Below are 24,005 nucleotides of genomic sequence, written 5' to 3' on the forward strand. Positions count from 1 at the left end.
TTGAAATGCTTTGACCCCCAAAATTAACTCTAAAATGATGGGTTTTCCATTTAGTTAAACAAGGGCTCTACTGGGTCTCTAGAAAGATCGGAGTAATCAGAGGTGGAGCAAATGTTTAACCTCCCTGGAAGAAAGTCCAAGTAATTTACTGAAATCACAAAGTTGTATTTTTATTGCACGGTTTTGTCTGTGAATGTACATTGGCAGATTTTTCTTGCTAACTAATTTCTTATCGTTTCAATGCTCCACGCACGCATGCACACATTCTCTCTCTGCTAAACCTTCTCTTACCCGGTGAGCTGAGAGGTTGGGGAGTCTGCACCGCCATGTCTCTGTACGGTTCCTTGTGTTTTTCAAAGTATTCCCACACCTACAAGAAAAGCAGACAGTTTTTTGTTATTATTGGCATTGATACAGTGGCAACTTATTCCACAGCGTGTTCACATCCTCAAACCCAACAAGAACCTGACACACAATGATACAGGCACCATCCAGACACATCCTCACACCTAACAGGAACCTGGCACACAATGATACAGTCACCATCCAGACACATCCTCACACCTAACAGGAACCTGGCACACACAATGATACAGTCACCATCCAGACACATCTCACACCTAACAGGAACCTGACACACACAATGATACAGTCACCATCCAGACACATCCTCACACCTAACAGGAACCTGACACACACAATGATACAGTCACCATCCAGACACATCCTCACACCTAACAGGAACCTGGCACACACAATGATACAGTCACCATCCAGACACATCCTCACACCTAACAGGAACCTGGCACACACAATGATATAGTCACCATCCAGACACATCCTCACACCTAACAGGAACCTGACACACACAATGATACAGTCACCATCCAGACACATCCTCACACCTAACAGGAACCTGGCACACACAATGATACAGTCACCATCCAGACACATCCTCACACTTAACAGGAACCTGACACACTCAATGATACAGTCACCATCCAGACACATCCTCACACTTAACAGGAACCTGACACACTCAATGATACAGTCACCATCCAGACACATCTCACACCTAACAGGAACCTGACACACACAATGATACAGTCACCATCCAGACACATCCTCACACCTAACAGGAACCTGACACACACAATGATACAGTCACCATCCAGACACATCCTCACACCTAACAGGAACCTGGCACACACAATGATACAGTCACCATCCAGACACATCCTCACACCTAACAGGAACCTGGCACACACAATGATATAGTCACCATCCAGACACATCCTCACACCTAACAGGAACCTGACACACACAATGATACAGTCACCATCCAGACACATCCTCACACCTAACAGGAACCTGGCACACACAATGATACAGTCACCATCCAGACACATCCTCACACTTAACAGGAACCTGACACACTCAATGATACAGTCACCATCCAGACACATCCTCACACTTAACAGGAACCTGACACACTCAATGATACAGTCACCATCCAGACACATCCTCACACCTAACAGGAACCTGGCACACAATGATACAGTCACCATCCAGTCACATCCTCACACCTAACAGGAACCTGGCACACACAATGATACAGTCACCATCCAGTCACATCCTCACACCTAACAGGAACCTGGCACACACAATGATACAGTCACCATCCAGTCACATCCTCACACCTAACAGGAACCTGGCACACACAATGATACAGTCACCATCCAGTCACATCCTCACACCTAACAGGAACCTGGCACACACAATGACATAGTCACCATCCAGTCACATCCTCACACCTAACAGGAACCTGGCACACACAATGATACAGTCACCATCCAGTCACATCCTCACACCTAACAGGAACCTGGCACACACAATGATACAGTCACCATCCAGTCACATCCTCACACCTAACAGGAACCTGGCACGCACAATGATACAGTCACCATCCAGACACATCCTCACACCTAACAGGAACCTGGCACACAATGATACAGTCACCATCCAGTCACATCCTCACACCTAACAGGAACCTGGCACACACAATGATACAGTCACCATCCAGACACATCCTCACACCTAACAGGAACCTGGCACACATAATGATACAGTCACCATCCAGACACATCCTCACACCTAACAGGATCCAGGCACACACAATGATACAGTCACCACCCAGACACATCCTCACACCTAACAGGAACCTGGCACACTTAATGATACAGTCACCATCCAGTCACATCCTCACACATAACAGGATCCTGGCACACACAATGAATCAGTCACCATCCAGTCACATCCTCACACCTAACAGGAACCTGGCACACAGAATGATAGTCACCATCCAGACACATCCTCACACCTAACAGGATCCAGGCACACACAATGATACAGTCACCACCCAGACACATCCTCACACCTAACAGGAACCTGGCACACTTAATGATACAGTCACCATCCAGTCACATCCTCACACCTAACAGGATCCTGGCACACACAATGAATCAGTCACCATCCAGACACATCCTCACACCTAACAGGAACCTGTCACACACAACGATACAGTCACCATCTAGACACATCCCTTGGTTTTACTCTATGAAGTCCCATTCCCAGCAGCCTCACCTCTCCAGTCAGCAGGTGGATGATCTGATTGGTCAGTTTCAGGACCTTCTGCTCATTGTTTCCATCATGTATCAGTGAGTGAGGTGGAGGCACCGTGCTGGGGTTCGGGGTCCTGTTCGATCCATCGGACACACAGGGGCTGTTGCTTTGTAGTATGGACTCAGCAGGCCTCTTTACAACAATATAATCCTACATAATGAATGGAGATTAATGTACATCAATGGAGTTAGAGAAAGACACACTGCAAATAAAAATTAACATTGTGTTTCACTTCTGTGACGGTAGTAGAAAATATCCCCTGTAACGGACCGTTTCAGCATACAAGGGGAAAAATGCGTTTAGGCGATAATCCCCTTTTCCATAGACAGGCACAGCTACTGCAGAACATCAGAACTCACGAGCTGGATACGAAATAACACTCCGAACTGGAACAGCTGAACAAGAAAAGCATACAATCGGCTTACACTCTTGGCAGTCAGCTTACAATCCAATCCCCCCCAAGAACGAGACGACACTTCATTTTGAGGGTTAAGCAGGAACTCAAGACTGGGACACCCAGTCTGGCTTTTATTACCAACAAGTACATACAGGACACTCCCAGGGGGAGGATGAAATTAACCAATCACATGGATGTACCTCCCACACATTTCCTCCCCTTAGATTAACACTTAACACAATTATACCGTACACCTTTTTCCCCAATTCCTGGATGTACCCCAAATACATATGCTACACCTCCAAAACAGGTATCCCCTGATAGCCCTTATTCAGGGGGACAACATATGCAAGAATCAGCCCATTCGGATAAATGGTTCAGGAGTTATGGAACTTTAAAGTATTGACCGACCGCATGGGTAAAGTATCCGAAAACAGTTCCATGCATTTTGGCCCTGCGGTCGGTAACAAACAAGGGAATGAAAACAGACGAATTGCCTGTGTTATAGAGCCTGGAGAGGGTTTGAATGAATTCCCTTGTTTGTGGGGTTCTTTCTACCGAACGGGGGGTCATTCGGTAGTTTCCATACGAACTTCTGGAAGTATGGAGGTCTCAGCGGTGTTTGCCTAGTCAAGTGTCCGATTTCAGTTCCAGACACTCGACGGCAAAACACCGCTGTTCGGTAGTTAAAGATGGCCGCCGCCACGTGTTGGTTTCCTGAATGGCGGCCACCCAGAGGACACAGAACACATTACATGATTGCCAATTACCCGTTTGCAACATTGTTGCAAACGGTAATTGGAGGCACACTTAATCCTGGGTGGTCTGGTTGTTCGGTAGTTTCCTCAACACAATGAATGGAGTGATTCTACCGAACAATCAGATGAAGGCTGCATATATATATATAACCCAGGTTAACTGCATACAACAATACATACATGACATTTAAAGTATTAAAGGCAGGATTACTGTACTACGTTCCACAGTCTTAAAGGTACAGTAGTCCCAAAAGTTCCAATATGTCCATCGCTGCTTTTAAAGGGCCAGCAGCAGCAATACAAATTATTACCTGCCCAAATATAGTTTCTAAAGTGCAACACGTCCAGGGGCCATAGTCAGCGGGCAGGAGGCCAGCAGCCAGGCCTCTCCAGTTCACAGTGGCGAAGCTGGTTTCGCCACATCCCCGTCAAGCATTCCCTTCTTCCCATAAAAGAAAATCACCCAATATTCCACGAGTAGAAATATCCCTGGAATCGCCGAATAATCCACACATGAGCCAAAGCTTAATGCTGGAACAAGACTGATTTACTGGCACACAGAACTCACAATTTATGCAACACAAAACTCCTCCTCTGGGCCAGGCTAGATAATTGAGTTTCTACAATACACAAAGCTCAATTATCTGCTGGCCAGAAACATTACAATTTATAACAATTTCAGAAACATACTTTCTATAAAGACATACAATTATAATTTTAACATCCCTGGATAGCTGAGGATACTGGTAGTTACATATCCAAATCTCACGAATTTCCGTTCGGTAGTTTCCGTGTCGCATCGTGTGGAAGTTTGACCGGCTTGCCATGTGGAGGTATCCGGGTTAAAGTTCCATAGAATCAGTAGCAAGAGCCGGTCTCCGTTCGCATCTAACTACACGAAAACTACAGTTCGTATGGTTCAGCTGGTTACCTGTGAATGTTCCCCTCATCCGGTAGATACCATCTACCGAACGCCAGTTTGATTCGTGGAGGGGGACGTATTCATCCAGGACTTCCATGGGGGACCGGGCGTTCGCATGTTTCCCGTACCGAAAACTGTTCCATGCAATTCATGCGTAAGCCCCGCTGACCGCATTCGTGAGTGTTAAGATGGCCGCCATCCTTTGTTCTCGCCACGTGTTCGTATATCGAATGGCGGCCACCCAGTAGCAATTAAGTTGCGGTTTTCTCTGTGTTCTAATTGCTACTTGCTACCCAGGGTGTGTGGTCCCCGTTCGGTACATGAATACATTCATTCTTGACATTTGGAACCGAACAAAATAGACCTTAAAATAGCAGGGAGAGAATTAAACTGAAGCATATAGGCAATTGCATAAAAGTCCTTCACAACTTCGTTCTGTAAATTTACACAATTCTCTCAATTTGCTCAGAAAAGTCACATGACTTCAAATTTATTGAAAGTTTTCCGTGAACAAAATCTAATGCAAAATGATTTTAGGAAACGGATTTCAGTTTAGCCCTCACTGACATGGTTATTTAGTAAAGCAGGGGTTCCCAATTTTATCACATGACAGGAGGCTTCATATTTTGCTTAACTCTCTTTACTAAAACTCCACAGCAGTAAAGAAAGTGAAAAACGTTTTAAACCAATCAAAATGCAAATAGGGAGTATATTATCCCAGTCAACAGGCTCCTCCCTCTCTTTCTTTACTGCTCCATCGCAGACAGGTCAGAGTTTTTGGCTCTTCCCTATTATAACCTATTGAATGTTTATGTTACTTATTTCCTTATACATATTTATACTTTATTACTTGTTTTTCCATTATCTAACTATACTATCTTTCTATACCTCTACTGGTTTTCTCTAACTACTATCCTCGATCCTAGGGACCACCAGGGTTACTCTCTCCCTTGTGGTTATTTATTTTCCCCCTTTCTGCCTACCTAGTTATTCTCCTGATTTTCGCGGCTCTTTTTTCAGCCGCGGCCTTTTTTCTCGCGTCGGCCATCTTTAATCCCGCGTCTCGCGAGATTACGGCCGCCATTTCGCATCGCCGCGAATTCCCCAGACATCAGATTAACGGATTCTACAAGCATACAGACGGTCTGCAAAGAGATCAGTCAAATCTGTTTTAAAGGCACATCAGGTATTAACCTGTGCCTGACTGGGGTGCTGCCCTATACTGTGCTGCTAAGGAGGTCGCTTTGTGGCCACCTCTATAATACTGGGTGAGGCCCAGAACATACAAAATCCCAACAAGTGGTCTAATTGCCCTGCTGGGGCTAAAGTGGAATACAGTGCCTGTTACCAAGCCCTTTGGCACTATACACCCTGCTGGGGTGATTATACTTAAATCTCATTATTACCCTGCTGGGACACAATCCCCTGCAGACCACTACTCATACCCTGCTGGGGTATCATTTTATTACAACCCTGCTGGGGTTTATCTGGTTCACAACCGACCAGTTAATATACCGTCTAGACCCTGCTGGGGTACTCGGTTTTTTTTTATTAAACACCTACTATACCCACTGGGTATAATTATACAGCTACTAACCCTGCTGGGGTTCCTATTGTACTCTATATAACTATTAAAGGTTATTGCACCCTGCTGGGGTATTGCATAGAGACATTCATACAGTCTATATCGACTGAAATACAGCAGACTGACCTCTACCACGCCCTGTGCCAACAAACATACCCAAACATTATGGAGACCTCTCAAACCACAGATCTCCAAAATATGGTGAACGAGGCTGTTTCCGCCTCAATGGAGAAAGTCCTCTCCAAGATGATGGCCTCTGGTTCCGACAAGAGGAAACCATCTAAAGCCCACCCATCCCGCCATGACTCCGATTCTGATGCACCAGAATCTCGTAAAAGCCCTGAAACACTCACGGGCAAACGCCATTGGAAAGGCGAAAAGTTCACTCATGTTTCCCTTCCAATGCATACAGCAGGTCGCATATCTCTTTTCTTCCAGGAATGGACCTCCATCTCCACGGATGCATGGATCCTACAGACAGTACGAGGCTACGTCATAGACTTCGTAGACCAACCCCGACAGACGGAACTACCACGTCCCATCAACTGCTCAAGAACAGACACATCTCTCATCAACGACGAACTACAAACCCTATCCTCAATAGGCGCGATAGAACCCGCCTCCGACCCTCGAGGTTTCTTCAGCAACATCTTCTTAGTCAAGAAGAAAACGGGCGATCTACGACCAGTCATAAACCTACGACAACTCAACCAATACGTCACTTACAACCATTTCAAGATGGAAGGCATACATCTTCTAAGAGACCTCTTACAAGACAAGGATTGGTTCACGAGACTGGACCTCAAGGACGCATCGGACGTTCTCCGGTTGGTGCCTGTTTTCCTACTCAACCAAGAAGTTCATCATTCCCGTTGGATTCCATTACTGATGTTCGTTACAGACTTATCGCTACTTTTCTTCCCTGTTCCGATGTTCGCTTCCGAAAGAGTGTTGGATTTTAAATGTGGATGTATATTTATGTATAGTATTGGGGATTGAGCGTTTCTATATAATTTTGGAGTTAGAGTTCAGGGGTGTCTTTATGTCATATTTGTAGGAGTGTGTTGTGTTGGTGTCATATACACACAAACACACAAACAGACATACACAACTTAACACACAGACACAAGCTAGCACACAGATACACTCTGACACATACACACACACCTTGACACATATTGTGTATCTGTGTGTATGTGCCGGTGTGTATATCTGTGTGTGTGTGTGTATAGATCTGAAACACTGACACACAGATACACACACTGGCACAATGATACTCATATTGAGACACACACACACACACATCCAATACTACAGGGATCCGATTGCAATCACCTCTAAATGCTTAGTCTACCCGACGGCAAATCGCCGCAGAACCCCAATTGGGAAACGCTGTACTAAAGTGTTATGTCAGGAAATCAAAGATCAAAACCAAATACAGAATTAAGGGATGGAGTTAAATAGTGCTTGGGATGTATGACAGTAAAGGTAGGAAGGTCTCTGTATTTGTAGAAACCTGATTTTGTCTTTTCTCTTAGTCTTGCTTCGTTATTTTGGATGTAGTGGTCCCGAGTGGGCTGTTTTCCTTGTTCTTTTTTTTATCATGAAGGTACAGAGTCATCACTTACAGACCTCTCCGTCCCCATTCACCTTACTGACACCTCAAGGCAATAAGTAAACTACAGTTCCATTATAAAAAAAAAAATAAAAGTAAGAGCTCACTGTCACATTCCCAGAATCCCTCACCTCTCCAGTCAGCAGAAAGTTGACCTCCAGGGTCAGATCCAGGATCCTCTCCGTCTTCTGATTCCTGTTTATGTTTGTCATCATTAAGCCAATCAGGCAGCCTGAGAACAGGCTCTGGGGTTGTGGACAAGAATTAGAATATTCTGTAACAACAGAAATATAGTTTATTTAATTGAACTTTACACCTAAAACGAATAGAGAAAGAACACCAATTAAATCTTTAATGACGCTAAAAATGTCAGTAAGTCCTAAGAACAGTGGGCTTCAATGAAGTAAGCAATTAATCGAGACCTGGGGCTCCCCTCTGTCAGCTGAGGCTGTTTTTCAACAGTCAAGCACCATAACCATATTTTATTTTTCTAAAGACTAGCCGATATGATGATTACATTAAGCTTACTGTGACAACTCAATAAAACTACAAACACTCAAATCACATTTGACAACATACAGGAACCTGTAACATAATGATATATTTATATCATGGGTGGGAAAGACAATAATTAACACAAACCATCTCTCCTGCTAGCAGAAATAGCAATATGCAAATCTACTGGAATATGCAAATTAGCTATCCTTGCTATTCAGGTAGTGCATACAGCGCTTGCTAGATCTTTGCAACCAACAAGTGGCGCTGTACAGGCTCCACAGCTCAATCCACCTAGTTGATTGCAAGCATTAGCAAAACAAGAGAGCACACTAACATTTAACACTAAACAATTACATTACATTACATTACACACACAATGCACCGATAATGGGTACAGGGTGACTAAAACATAAGAAAAGTCCCGCAACTACATAAATGGTGCGTCTGAAGATCCAGGTGATGGTGACTACCATCACAGCACGCAATTAAGTAGTTATGGTGTCTGAAATGTTATTTTAACTTCCCCAACATATATACACAATATGTATCCAATCAGTGGTACACACACATTATATCCAGTGGAGCTGTATATTTACCCCACATAAAGGGCAGTCAACCAATAAATTAATGGGCTGTATGTAGCGGACTAGCCACTGTACAAGAATCTGCCCTGGTTTCCTGGAGGGGGCTGCTTGCTCGCCGCCTGCCCAGTGATTATGGTCCCGGGAAGATGGGACCCTTTAAACAATGTGGCTGGGCTTAATGGGATTTTTGGTAGGGCACTACTTGACCTTTAAGAACCAGCCAGGGTCATAGAAAATAACATTGCAAAGACTTCAGACTATATAAGTTATGCAGCAAAGAACACTGAGCTGTCTGCAAGACTGTGGGTTGTAAAATGCTTTCGGTACTTTGTCCTGTTTGATTATTCACACTGTACTGTCTCCCTGGATTCTGTATACGAACTTAATCTACCAAACACCGGACCACCCTGGTGTGAAGTGTGGCTGTAATTTACCCCCCTGATTGCTCGTTACATTCCCTTGATTTAAACGCACGAATACTCTGCTGGATCTCATCGGTGGCCGCCATTTCGGTAGCCGAACACGTGGCGGCGGCCATCTTAAACCCGCGAACAGCGGTGTTTGGTCGTCGAGTGTCTGGAACTCAAAACGGACACTCGACTAACCGAACACCGCTAAGACCTCCAGGGCTTCAGAAAGTGGCGATGGAAACACACGAACGGCCCGTCGTTTGGTAGGATGAATCCCACGAACTAGGGGATTCATCCGGTTACAAACTTACCTATGGATGGCATAGCCTTTCGGGACTTTTGAGGCACGAGCAGAGACCAAATCTCATGGAACTATTTTCGGCTACTTTACCCATGCGGTCGGTCAAATCTTTACCTTCTCATAACTCCCGAACCCCTGGTCTGATCTGGGTGATTTTTGGATATGTTCCTCACCCAGATAAGGGCTACCAGGGGGTACCATATTTAAAGGTGTATCCACCAAATTTGGGGTACATCTGAGAATTGGGGAAAAGTATGCACTGTATAATTATGTTAACTGTTAATCTAAAGGGAGGAGATGTGTTGAAGGTAACGTCTATGGGATTGGTTACTTTACTAATTGTGGTGAATCCCTCCCTTGCATGGTAGAATCTCATATAATGTGTGTACATTATATAATGACTATATACAGGGTGTGTACATTATATAATGACTATATACAGGGTGTGCATTTTATAATGACTATATACAGGGTGTGCATTATATAATGACTATATACAGGTTGTGCATTATATAATGACTATATACAGGGTGTATATTATATAATGACTATATACAGGGTGTGCATTATATAATGACTATATACAGGGTGTGCATTATATAATGGCTATATACAGGGTGTGCATTATATAATGACTATATACAGGGTGTGTATTACATAATGACTATATACAGGGTGTGTACATTATATAATGACTATATACAGGGTGTGTACATTATATAATGACTATATACAGGGTGTGTACATTATATAATGACTATATACAGGGTGTGTACATTATTTAATGACTATATACAGGGTGTGTACATTATATAATGACTATATACAGGGTGTGTATTACATAATGACTATATACAGGGTGTGTACATTATATAATGACTATATACAGGGTGTGTACATTATATAATGACTATATACAGGGTGTGTACATTATATAATGACTATATACAGGGTGTGTACATTATATAATGACTATATACAGGGTGTGTACATTATATAATGACTATATACAGGGTGTGTATATTATATAATGACTATATACAGGGTGTGTACATTATATAATGACTATATACAGGTTGTGTATATTATATAATGACTATATACAGGGTGTGTACATTATATAATGACTATATACAGGGTGTGTACATTATATAATGACTATATACAGGGTGTGTACATTATATAATGACTATATACAGGGTGTGTGCATTATATAATGACTATATACAGGGTGTGCATTATATAATGACTATATACAGGGTGTGCATTATATAATGACTATATACAGGGTGTGCATTATATAATGACTATATACAGGGTGCGTGCATTATATAATGACTATATACAGGGTGTGCATTATATAATGACTATATACAGGGTGTGCATTATATAATGACTATATACAGGGTGTGTACATTATATAATGACTATATACAGGGTGTGTACATTATATAATGACTATATACAGGGTGTGCATTATATAATGACTATATACAGGGTGTGTGCATTATATAATGACTATATACAGGGTGTGTGCATTATATAATGACTATATACAGGGTGTGCATTATATAATGACTATATACAGGGTGTGCATTATATAATGACTATATACAGGGTGTACATTATATAATGACTATATACAGGGTGTGTACATTATATAATGACTATATACAGGGTGTGCATTATATAATGACTATATACAGGGTGTGTGCATTATATAATGACTATATACAGGGTGTACATTATATAATGACTATATACAGGGTGTGTACATTATATAATGACTATATACAGGGTGTGCATTATATAATGACTATATACAGGGTGTGTGCATTATATAATGACTATATACAGGGTGTGTATATTATATAATGACTATATACAGGGTGTGTATATTATATAATGACTATATACAGGGTGTGTACATTATATAATGACTATATACAGGGTGTGCATTATATAATGACTATATACAGGGTGTGTGCATTATATAATGACTATATACAGGGTGTGTATATTATATAATGACTATATACAGGGTGTGTATATTATATAATGACTATATACAGGGTGTGTACATTATATAATGACTATATACAGGGTGTGTACATTATATAATGACTATATACAGGGTGTGTGCATTATATAATGACTATATACAGGGTGTACATTATATAATGACTATATACAGGGTGTGTATATTATATAATGACTATATACAGGGTGTGTATATTATATAATGACTATATACAGGGTGTGTACATTATATAATGACTATATACAGGGTGTGTACATTATATAATGACTATATACAGGGTGTGCATTATATAATGACTATATACAGGGTGTGCATTATATAATGACTATATACAGGGTGTGTATATTATATAATGACTATATACAGGGTGTATATTATATAATGACTATATACAGGGTGTGTATATTATATAATGACTATATACAGGGTGTGCATTATATAATGACTATATACAGGGTGTGTACATTATATAATGACTGTATACAGGGTGTGTACATTATATAATGACTATATACAGGGTGTGCATTATATAATGACTATATACAGGGTGTGTATATTATATAATGACTATATACAGGGTGTGTACATTATATAATGACTAATGACTATATACAGGGTGTGCATTATATAATGACTATATACAGGGTGTGCATTATATAATGACTATATACAGGGTGTGTACATTATATAATGACTATATACAGGGTGTGTACATTATATAATGACTATATACAGGGTGTGTACATTATATAATGACTATATACAGGGTGTGCATTATATAATGACTATATACAGGGTGTGCATTATATAATGACTATATACAGGGTGTGTACATTATATAATGACTATATACAGGGTGTGCATTATATAATGACTATATACAGGGTGTGCATTATATAATGACTATATACAGGGTGTACATTATATAATGACTATATACAGGGTGTGTACATTATATAATGACTATATACAGGGTGTGCATTATATAATGACTATATACAGGGTGTGTACATTATATAATGACTATATACAGGGTGTGTACATTATATAATGACTATATACAGGGTGTGTGCATTATATAATGACTATATACAGGGTGTGTACATTATATAATGACTATATACAGGGTGTGTATATTATATAATGACTATATACAGGGTGTGTACATTATATAATGACTATATACAGGTTGTGCATTATATAATGACTATATACAGGGTGTGCATTATATAATGACTATATACAGGGTGTGTACATTATATAATGACTATATACAGGGTGTGCACATTATATAATGACTATATACAGGGTGTGCATATTATATAATGACTATATACAGGGTGTGTATATTATATAATGACTATATACAGGGTGTGTATATTATATAATGACTATATACAGGGTGTGTACATTATATAATGACTATATACAGGGTGTGTGCATTATATAATGACTATATACAGGGTGTGTATATTATATAGTGACTATATACAGGGTGTGCATTATATAATGACTATATACAGGGTGTGTGCATTATATAATGACTATATACAGGGTGTGTACATTATATAATGACTATATACAGGGTGTGCACATTATATAATGACTATATACAGGGTGTGCACATTATATAATGACTATATACAGGGTGTGTATATTATATAATGACTATATACAGGGTGTACATTATATAATGACTATATACAGGGTGTGTGCATTATATAATGACTATATACAGGGTGTGCATTATATAATGACTATATACAGGGTGTGTACATTATATAATGACTATATACAGGGTGTGTATATTATATAATGACTATATACAGGGTGTGTACATTATATAATGACTATATACAGGGTGTGTATATTATATAATGACTATATACAGGGTGTGCATTATATAATGACTATATACAGGGTGTGTGCATTATATAATGACTATATACAGGGTGTGCATTATATAATGACTATATACAGGGTGTACATTATATAATGACTATATACAGGGTGTGTACATTATATAATGACTATATACAGGGTGTGTATATTATATAATGACTATATACAGGGTGTGTATATTATATAATGACTATATACAGGGTGTGCATTATATAATGACTATATACAGGGTGTGCATTATATAATGACTATATACAGGGTGTACATTATATAATGACTATATACAGGGTGTGCACATTATATAATGACTATATACAGGGTGTACATTATATAATGACTATATACAGGGTGTGTGCATTATATAATGACTATATACAGGGTGTGTATATTATATAATGACTATATACAGGGTGTGCATTATATAATGACTATATACAGGGTGTGCATTATATAATGACTATATACAGGGTGTGCATTATATAATGACTATATACAGGGTGTGTATATTATATAATGACTATATACAGGGTGTACATTATATAATGACTATATACAGGGTGTGTGCATTATATAATGACTATATACAGGGTGTGCATTATATAATGACTATATACAGGGTGTGTACATTATATAATGACTATATACAGGGTGTGTATATTATATAATGACTATATACAGGGTGTGTACATTATATAATGACTATATACAGGGTGTGTATATTATATAATGACTATATACAGGGTGTGCATTATATAATGACTATATACAGGGTGTGCATATTATATAATGACTATATACAGGGTGTGTATATTATATAATGACTATATACAGGGTGTGCATTATATAATGACTATATACAGGGTGTGTGCATTATATAATGACTATATACAGGGTGTGCATTATATAATGACTATATACAGGGTGTACATTATATAATGACTATATACAGGGTGTGCATTATATAATGACTATATACAGGGTGTACATTATATAATTATTATTATTATTATTGCCATTTATATAGCGCCAACAGATTCCGTAGCGCTTTACAATATTTTGAGAGGGGGGGGATGTAACAATAAATAAGACAATTACAAGAAAACTGACAGGAATAATAGGTTGAAGAGGACCCTGCTCAAATGAGCTTACAGTCTATAGGAGGTGGGGTATTAGAAACATTAGGATAGGAAATATCAAGTAGGAGTGAAGCAGAGCTGGAGGAGAGAGCAAAGCACTATTCCATAGGGACAGGTATGTAAGGGAGAGATTACTCTGGGAGGCCATACGCTTTCCTGAAGAGATGGGATTTAAGGCCCTTCTTAAATGATTGAAGACTAGGGGAGAGTCTGATGGCAGTAGGCAAGTTATTCCATAGGAGAGGAGCCGCCCGTGAGAAGTCCTGCAAGCGTGAGTTGGCCGTACGGGTGCGAGCAGCGGTCAGGAGGTGGTCGCGGGCAGAGCGGAGGGTACGAGGAGGGGCATACCTCTGGATCAGTGAAGAGATATAAGAGGGGCTGGAATTGTTCAGTGCTTTAAATGTATGGGTTAGCACTTTGAATTGACTCCTATAGGATACAGGGAGCCAATGTAAGGACTGGCAGAGGGGCGAGGTGTGAGAGGACCGACTGGATAGGAAAATCAGTCTAGCTGCAGCATTCATTACAGACTGTAGCGGGGCAGTACGGCTTTTGGGGAGACCAATCAGGAGAGGGTTACAGTAATCCATGCGGGAAATTACTAGAGCATGGACAAGCTCCTTGGTAGCATCTTGCGTAAGAAAGGGGCGGATGCGGGCTATGTTTTTGAGTTGGAACCTACAGGACTTGGCAACAAACTGGATGTGAGACTCAAAGGTGAGACCAGAGTCAAGTATGACGCCAAGACAGCGCGCTTGTAGGGATGGACTTATGTGGATATCACTGACTTGAAGGGAGAGTGAGAGAGGAGGATCAGTATTAGGAGGAGGAAAGACAAGGAGTTCAGTTTTAGAGAGGTTAAGTTTGAGAAAGCGTGACGACATCCAGTCAGAGATGGAAGAGAGGCAAGCAGTGACACGTTGCAGGACGGCCGGGGAGAGGTCCGGTGAGGAGAGGTATATCTGAGTGTCATCAGCGTACAGGTGGTAGTTGAATCCAAAAGAGGCAATAAGTTTTCCAAGAGAGGCAGTATAAAGAGAAAATAGAAGGGGACCAAGGACAGAGCCTTGGGGAACTCCAACCGAGACAGGGCGAGGGGAGGAGGTATCCTTGGAAAAGGAGACATTAAATGAGCGTTGGGAGAGATAGGAGGAAAACCAAGAGAGGACAGAGTCACAGAGACCGAGTGATTGAAGAGTTTGAAGGAGAAGAGAATGATCAACTGTGTCAAAGGCAGCAGAGAGGTCAAGGAGAATTAATATGGAGTAGTGACCTTTGGATTTAGCGGAGATTAGGTCATTAGTCACTTTGATAAGAGCGGTCTCAGTAGAGTGGAGAGGGCGGAAGCCAGACTGAAGAGGGTCAAGGAGAGAGTTGGAATTAAGGAAGTGAGACACACGGGTAAAGACAAGTCTTTCCAAAAGCTTTGATGAGTAAGGGAGCAGGGATATGGGACGATAGTTAGAGGGGGAGGACGGGTCAAGAGATGGTTTTTTCAGGATAGGTATTACAGTGGCATGTTTAAGGTCAGCAGGAACAGTGCCAGAAGAGAGAGAGCAGTTAAAGATGTGTGTTAGGATAGGCACAAGACAAGGGGAGAGAGATCTGATGAGGTGAGATGGGACAGGATCAAGTGGGCAAGTGGTGGGGCGAGAGGAATGGAGAAGTGCAGCCACCTCTTGTTCAGTAGCTGGGGAGAAAGTCTGAAGGGTAGGGAAAGCATGATTTATGTGTGGTTGAGAAAGAGAACGGCAAGGAGGGGAGAATTGTTTCCTTAGCTGTTCAATCTTGTCAGTAAAGTAATATGCAAAGCTATCAGCTGTAAGGTTAGTTTGGGGGGTGGCCACAGCAGGGCGGAGAAGGGAATTAAAAGTGTCAAAGAGACGTCTGGGATTGCGGGAGCATGAACTAATGAGAGAGGAAAAGTAGGACTGTTTGGCGAGGGCAAGGGCTGCGCTGTACGAAAGCAACATGAATCTATAATGAAGATACAAAACAGAGAGTGTATACAATAAAACCAATGTGAACAAGTGTGGTAGCCAAAATGCTACAAGCCACCTGAGTGGGAAAACCCCTCACACCACTCAAAATAACATAATTAATACATACAATAGGTGGAAAATCACACTTCTGGAGAATCTGTAAGATATATAGCACACACAATAGTGTAATACAGTTAATATCACTAAACAGTATAAGATATGCAGATGTGGTACTCACAAACGTGGAGCCAAGTATATGTGGCTCTCACTCGAAGCGCCTTGGGACTTTTTATGGAAGGATGTCCCTCTCCTAGCTGGATCACTGGTCCCACTTGATCTCCAGGATAGTTAGAAGCTGGATAGGTATGCCCGGTTGTATGGTAAAAACAAAAGGGTTCCACTCTCCAATACTTGGTGTAGAAAGATGGCATAAACAGCCAAAAATATTTATTCAAACAATATCGGTAAAATCACAATAAAAATAAAGAAAACGTTTCTATTAAAATCACAATAATACGAAATATATCCAGCTATTTGGTGCAGGATAGAATAATAGCCCAATGGCTAAGAGTCAAGTCCGAAACGCGTTTCGCCCCTTTCAGGGGCTTTTTCAATCGGTATAAAAGTTCAAACTTCTTTTCGGCGGCTTTTTCTCCAATGCCGGCTTTTCACTTCCGGGTTTCGACGTGTTCTGCCGTGGAACGCACCTTTGCGTTCCAATTCACTTCCTGGTTCGACGTTCCTCTTACTTGGAACGCATCGTTGCGTTCCACTCCGTCCCCTCTGGCATTTCCGGATTTCTAATATCGATCTTCTCTCACATATTAATACGGTTTTTCGGAAAACCAGTCTGTTTTTTTCACGGCTTAAAGCCATATTATTTTCATGTGAAAAGTCAATAAATAAATATAATGGAAAAGTCCTGAAAGTGCTTAATGTGTGGAAAGAATATTATAAAATCACATACATATGCTGTATATATATACACCTAGATCAATAAATGGCTGACAACATCTCAACTTTTCAGAGACTTAATTCTAGATGGTAAATAGTACTTATACTGAAAATTAAAAAAGGCAGTGAGAATAATCAATAAAATCTGATGGTAAAAATAAAATCTGATGGTAAAAATAATGGTCAATGATTTCCTCTTGTTAAAACTACTATGTGTTCGCATGCAATATAAAACCTTATTTTCCCATGCATCTAAAAGAAGTGGCACACCTCAAAATCTGAATTTAACCCGTGTGGTGCAAGGGTGTTAAAATTGTATATAAATTGCATTTCTTCTTTTCCTATTTTTTGGTTAAAATCGCCCCCTCTCCAATCCCTTTTGACTATTTTTAACGGACAAAAGAACAAATTCTCGGGATTTTTCTGGTGGTACTTCTTGAAATGGTTAGACACACTATGTGTTTCTACTCCATTCTTTATATTTCGTATATGTTCTGAGATTCTTGTATTTACACACCTTATAGTTCTTCCAATGTATAACAGATTACAGGGGCATTTTAATGCATAGATCACTCCTTTTGAAAAGCAGGTTAATTGATCTCTAATGTTGAAATCTTTATTTATATACTCTTTCAGATTAATTAAGTGTCTTTTTTTGCTTTTGGTGGTTCTGCATGCGAGACACGTTCCGCATCCATAAAAGCCTTTATTTAGATTTAAAAAATGTGTGCTCTTACTTGGGCCATTGCTGCTATGAACAAGGGTTCTTTTAAGGTTAGTCGCACCTCTATATATTATATTCGGGCGAATAGGTAAGATGTCTTTTAAAATGGGATCTTCTTGTAAAACATGCCAATATCTCTTTATGGCTCTATTTATACTTCTATGATTACCATTAAAATTACAGATAAAAGGGATTTCTTTGGAGTACGCTTGTTGATTCAACTTTGGTTTATAAGTTAGAAGTTCTTTCCTCACTATTCTTTTGACATCCTCTATGTCTTTCTCTAATGCTTCTTTCTCATAGCCTTTTTCTTCAAACTGCGTTTTTATTCTATCTGCCTGTATTAGAAAGTCATCCTCATTGGTACAATTTCGCCTAATTCTGAGGAATTGCCCTTTTGGTGCGTTGTTCAACCAAGGTCTATGATGACAACTCGATTTTTCTATGTGCCCATTGGCATCTACTTCTTTAAAATAATTTTTGGTTTTAATCTGGGCGTCTTCAATAAAAATTTGTAAATCTAAAAATTGTATCTCTGTCTGGCTGTGCGTTGTAGTTAGTAGAATTCCCCATTCGTTATCATTGAGATATAAAAGAAATTGTTCTAAGAGCTCTGTGGGGCCATCCCAGATGAACAAAATATCGTCGATATATCGATGATGGGACACCAAATTCGACACCCAGGGGTGGCAGGAAAAGATGTAATGTTCCTCCCAATATGCCATAAAAAGATTCGCATAGCTGGGTGCGAATTTGGTGCCCATCGCTGTGCCCCGTACTTGAAGGTAAAAGGTGTCGTTGTGCCAAAAAAAATTATTAGTTAAAATAAGGTGGATTCCTTCAATAATAAAATCTATTTGTTCTCTTTTAAAATCCGCTTTTGTTAAAAAATATTCAACTGCTTCTATACCTTTCTCGTGTGGAATAACCGTATATAATGATGTCACGTCGCTTGTGACAAGACAATACCTATCTTCCCATCGTGTTGATTCTAAAATCTGTAAAGTATGGATAGTATCTTTAAGATGGGCTTTTGTTCTAGTGACTATAGGTTGTAGTAATATGTCGATGTATTCAGAAATTCTCGAAGATATTGAATCGATCCCAGAAATTATTGGGCGGCCTGGGGGGTTCACCGGATTCTTGTGCACCTTCGGTAAATAATAAAAAACAGGAATTTTTGGATGAGCCATTGTTAGGTACTTGCCTTCTTTTTCTGTGAGGATGTCCATATCTATTCCTTTTTTGATATATTTATCAAATAGTTCTTTTACTTTTTCGGTAGGATTAGACTTGAGTTTTTTGTAAGTTGTAGCGTCTGATAGGATTCTCTCGGATTCCTTCATATATTCCGCTTTGGATAGTACCACTACCCCCCCCCCCTTTATCCGCTGGTTTTATCACCAGCTCTTTATTTTTTTGTAGGTTATCTAAAATTTTCTTTTCTTTTATTGACATATTGTGTTGGAATTTATTTAGTTTTTTAATTTTGTTGATTTCTCCCATCACCATGGTTTCAAAAGTTTTCATCTTATCCGAGGTCATATGTTTCGGATAGAAAGTAGATTTATCCTTCAATTGTGTTTGTGTATACCCAGTGCTCCTATCTATTCCTTCTAAGTTATTGGTGGTGTTTTCTTTTTCATTAAAAAACTTTTTTAGGCACAAACTTCTCATGAATTTATTCATGTCTATAAAGAAGTTGAATTTGTTAATTTCCGCAGTTGGGGCAAACTTAAGTCCTTTTTTCAGGACTTGCATTTCCCCTTCTGACAATGGTCTACCAGTGAGGTTAAAAACACCACTGGGGTCTAAATTCGTCCTCTCTTTTCTTTGTTGCCCCCTGTTCCTTCCTCTAAGTCTTTCTCCCTTGATCTCTTTTGTTTGCCTGGAGATTCCCATAATATGGGATTCTCCTGCCATTTGAGATTTTCTATTGTCGGATCCTTCTGAAAAACCAGTGGGCATTCTTGTCGTCTCTTATTCTGCCGTTGTTCCAGAGGGGGTTCTCTTGTATCTCTGCATCTTTCATAAGGAGCGTCCATTCTTCTTTCTTCCTCTTCTTGTCCTTGCTGTTGATACTTCCTACCTTTGTTGGCTTGTTGGGGACTATTGCTTCTACCCCTACTCCTCCTTTCTTTCCTTCTCCAATCGGTCGGTAATTGTCTCTCTCTTCTATATTTCTGACAATTCTGCGATTTCTGAGGGGATTCCTCCTGTATTCTCTGCCGTCCCTCTTTTTCGACATCTCTATAGCTTCTACTAGGGTGGTAGTGCGTGGAGGTTGATGCTTTTTGGGATTGATAGTACGTGGAGGTTGATGCTTTTTGGGACTGGTGATGTTCTTCACTGTTCTTTTTATTATATTGGCTATTTATTCCTTGTTCAGTCCCTTTCTTTACAAATTTTTCATCTATGAATTGTTTATTCTGCCTATTCGGTCCCTGCTGGGTTCTATGATCCCTATTATATCTGGGGGCAATCTGATTTGAGTAGGAGTTCTCATTCATCCTACTACTGTAGTTACTTCCATTCTTTTTTCTCTTAGGAAACCTGATATTGCCTGTTCTATAATCATTAGTATCTCTCAGATATTTTTTTCTTTTTATGGCAACTGTATCTTTCTCTACTTTTTCTACTTTTATTTTGATGTCTTTTACAGTTTTATTGAAGATTTCTGGGCTAGAGGTATCGCTCAATTTTTGTTTCCACATATTAATTTCCTCGTCTATTTGTAACAAAGTTTCCTCTCTTCTAGAAACTATGTAACCGATTACACTGAAGGAGAAGCCCTCAAGTAGTTTATTCCATCCTAGCATAAAACTTTCATTTTCCTTATCAAACGTAGGGTCTTTCTCAAACCTCAACCCCCTCGGGGTGATTTGCTCCTTCACATATTTTTTTAGGGTTGCTACTTCCCATTTAATTTTAATCTCCCTTATAAGGGATTTTTCTAGATTGATTTTACATCTGTCAGAATCAATATAGTCTGTGTTGGGGGTAGCCCCTTCGCCTTCAGAAAACATGTGGTCTATATTATTAACTGTATAGTTTCTGTCTTCTAAAAATGACATTATTGGTCCCAAAATTGTATACAGAGGGGAATTAGAAATAGTAAAATACAAAACATAACTTCTTTATAGACATGAATAAATTCATGAGAAGTTTGTGCCTAAAAAAGTTTTTTAATGAAAAAGAAAACACCACCAATAACTTAGAAGGAATAGATAGGAGCACTGGGTATACACAAACACAATTGAAGGATAAATCTACTTTCTATCCGAAACATATGACCTCGGATAAGATGAAAACTTTTGAAACCATGGTGATGGGAGAAATCAACAAAATTAAAAAACTAAATAAATTCCAACACAATATGTCAATAAAAGAAAAGAAAATTTTAGATAACCTACAAAAAAATAAAGAGCTGGTGATAAAACCAGCGGATAAAGGGGGGGGGGGTAGTGGTACTATCCAAAGCGGAATATATGAAGGAATCCGAGAGAATCCTATCAGACGCTACAACTTACAAAAAACTCAAGTCTAATCCTACCGAAAAAGTAAAAGAACTATTTGATAAATATATCAAAAAAGGAATAGATATGGACATCCTCACAGAAAAAGAAGGCAAGTACCTAACAATGGCTCATCCAAAAATTCCTGTTTTTTATTATTTACCGAAGGTGCACAAGAATCCGGTGAACCCCCCAGGCCGCCCAATAATTTCTGGGATCGATTCAATATCTTCGAGAATTTCTGAATACATCGACATATTACTACAACCTATAGTCACTAGAACAAAAGCCCATCTTAAAGATACTATCCATACTTTACAGATTTTAGAATCAACACGATGGGAAGATAGGTATTGTCTTGTCACAAGCGACGTGACATCATTATATACGGTTATTCCACACGAGAAAGGTATAGAAGCAGTTGAATATTTTTTAACAAAAGCGGATTTTAAAAGAGAACAAATAGATTTTATTATTGAAGGAATCCACCTTATTTTAACTAATAATTTTTTTTGGCACAACGACACCTTTTACCTTCAAGTACGGGGCACAGCGATGGGCACCAAATTCGCACCCAGCTATGCGAATCTTTTTATGGCATATTGGGAGGAACATTACATCTTTTCCTGCCACCCCTGGGTGTCGAATTTGGTGTCCCATCATCGATATATCGACGATATTTTGTTCATCTGGGATGGCCCCACAGAGCTCTTAGAACAATTTCTTTTATATCTCAATGATAACGAATGGGGAATTCTACTAACTACAACGCACAGCCAGACAGAGATACAATTTTTAGATTTACAAATTTTTATTGAAGACGCCCAGATTAAAACCAAAAATTATTTTAAAGAAGTAGATGCCAATGGGCACATAGAAAAATCGAGTTGTCATCATAGACCTTGGTTGAACAACGCACCAAAAGGGCAATTCCTCAGAATTAGGCGAAATTGTACCAATGAGGATGACTTTCTAATACAGGCAGATAGAATAAAAACGCAGTTTGAAGAAAAAGGCTATGAGAAAGAAGCATTAGAGAAAGACATAGAGGATGTCAAAAGAATAGTGAGGAAAGAACTTCTAACTTATAAACCAAAGTTGAATCAACAAGCGTACTCCAAAGAAATCCCTTTTATCTGTAATTTTAATGGTAATCATAGAAGTATAAATAGAGCCATAAAGAGATATTGGCATGTTTTACAAGAAGATCCCATTTTAAAAGACATCTTACCTATTCGCCCGAATATAATATATAGAGGTGCGACTAACCTTAAAAGAACCCTTGTTCATAGCAGCAATGGCCCAAGTAAGAGCACACATTTTTTAAATCTAAATAAAGGCTTTTATGGATGCGGAACGTGTCTCGCATGCAGAACCACCAAAAGCAAAAAAAGACACTTAATTAATCTGAAAGAGTATATAAATAAAGATTTCAACATTAGAGATCAATTAACCTGCTTTTCAAAAGGAGTGATCTATGCATTAAAATGCCCCTGTAATCTGTTATACATTGGAAGAACTATAAGGTGTGTAAATACAAGAATCTCAGAACATATACGAAATATAAAGAATGGAGTAGAAACACATAGTGTGTCTAACCATTTCAAGAAGTACCACCAGAAAAATCCCGAGAATTTGTTCTTTTGTCCGTTAAAAATAGTCAAAAGGGATTGGAGAGGGGGCGATTTTAACCAAAAAATAGGAAAAGAAGAAATGCAATTTATATACAATTTTAACACCCTTGCACCACACGGGTTAAATTCAGATTTTGAGGTGTGCCACTTCTTTTAGATGCATGGGAAAATAAGGTTTTATATTGCATGCGAACACATAGTAGTTTTAACAAGAGGAAATCATTGACCATTATTTTTACCATCAGATTTTATTTTTACCATCAGATTTTATTGATTATTCTCACTGCCTTTTTTAATTTTCAGTATAAGTACTATTTACCATCTAGAATTAAGTCTCTGAAAAGTTGAGATGTTGTCAGCCATTT

The 24,005-nt window shown here is 39.4% G+C and overlaps 1 protein-coding gene across 3 annotated transcripts in view; it reads right to left on the reverse strand.

Moving 5' to 3' along the window:
* LOC134575201 (oocyte zinc finger protein XlCOF22-like) overlaps positions 1-24,005 on the reverse strand; it is a 106,844-nt gene that overhangs the window by 3,254 nt on the left and 79,585 nt on the right. For all 3 annotated transcript variants that reach the window (XM_063434446.1, XM_063434447.1, XM_063434448.1), the window contains exons 2-4: positions 8,091-8,233; positions 2,644-2,832; positions 292-370 (exon numbers count right to left, since the gene is read on the reverse strand). In XM_063434446.1, coding sequence (XP_063290516.1) covers positions 292-370; positions 2,644-2,832; positions 8,091-8,174 — 352 coding nt within the window. In that variant the 5' untranslated portion in view covers positions 8,175-8,233. The remainder of the gene's footprint in view (positions 1-291; positions 371-2,643; positions 2,833-8,090; positions 8,234-24,005) is intronic.

The sequence above is a fragment of the Pelobates fuscus genome, chromosome 10 (genome assembly GCF_036172605.1).
Source record: "Pelobates fuscus isolate aPelFus1 chromosome 10, aPelFus1.pri, whole genome shotgun sequence".
NCBI lineage: Eukaryota > Metazoa > Chordata > Amphibia > Anura > Pelobatidae > Pelobates > Pelobates fuscus.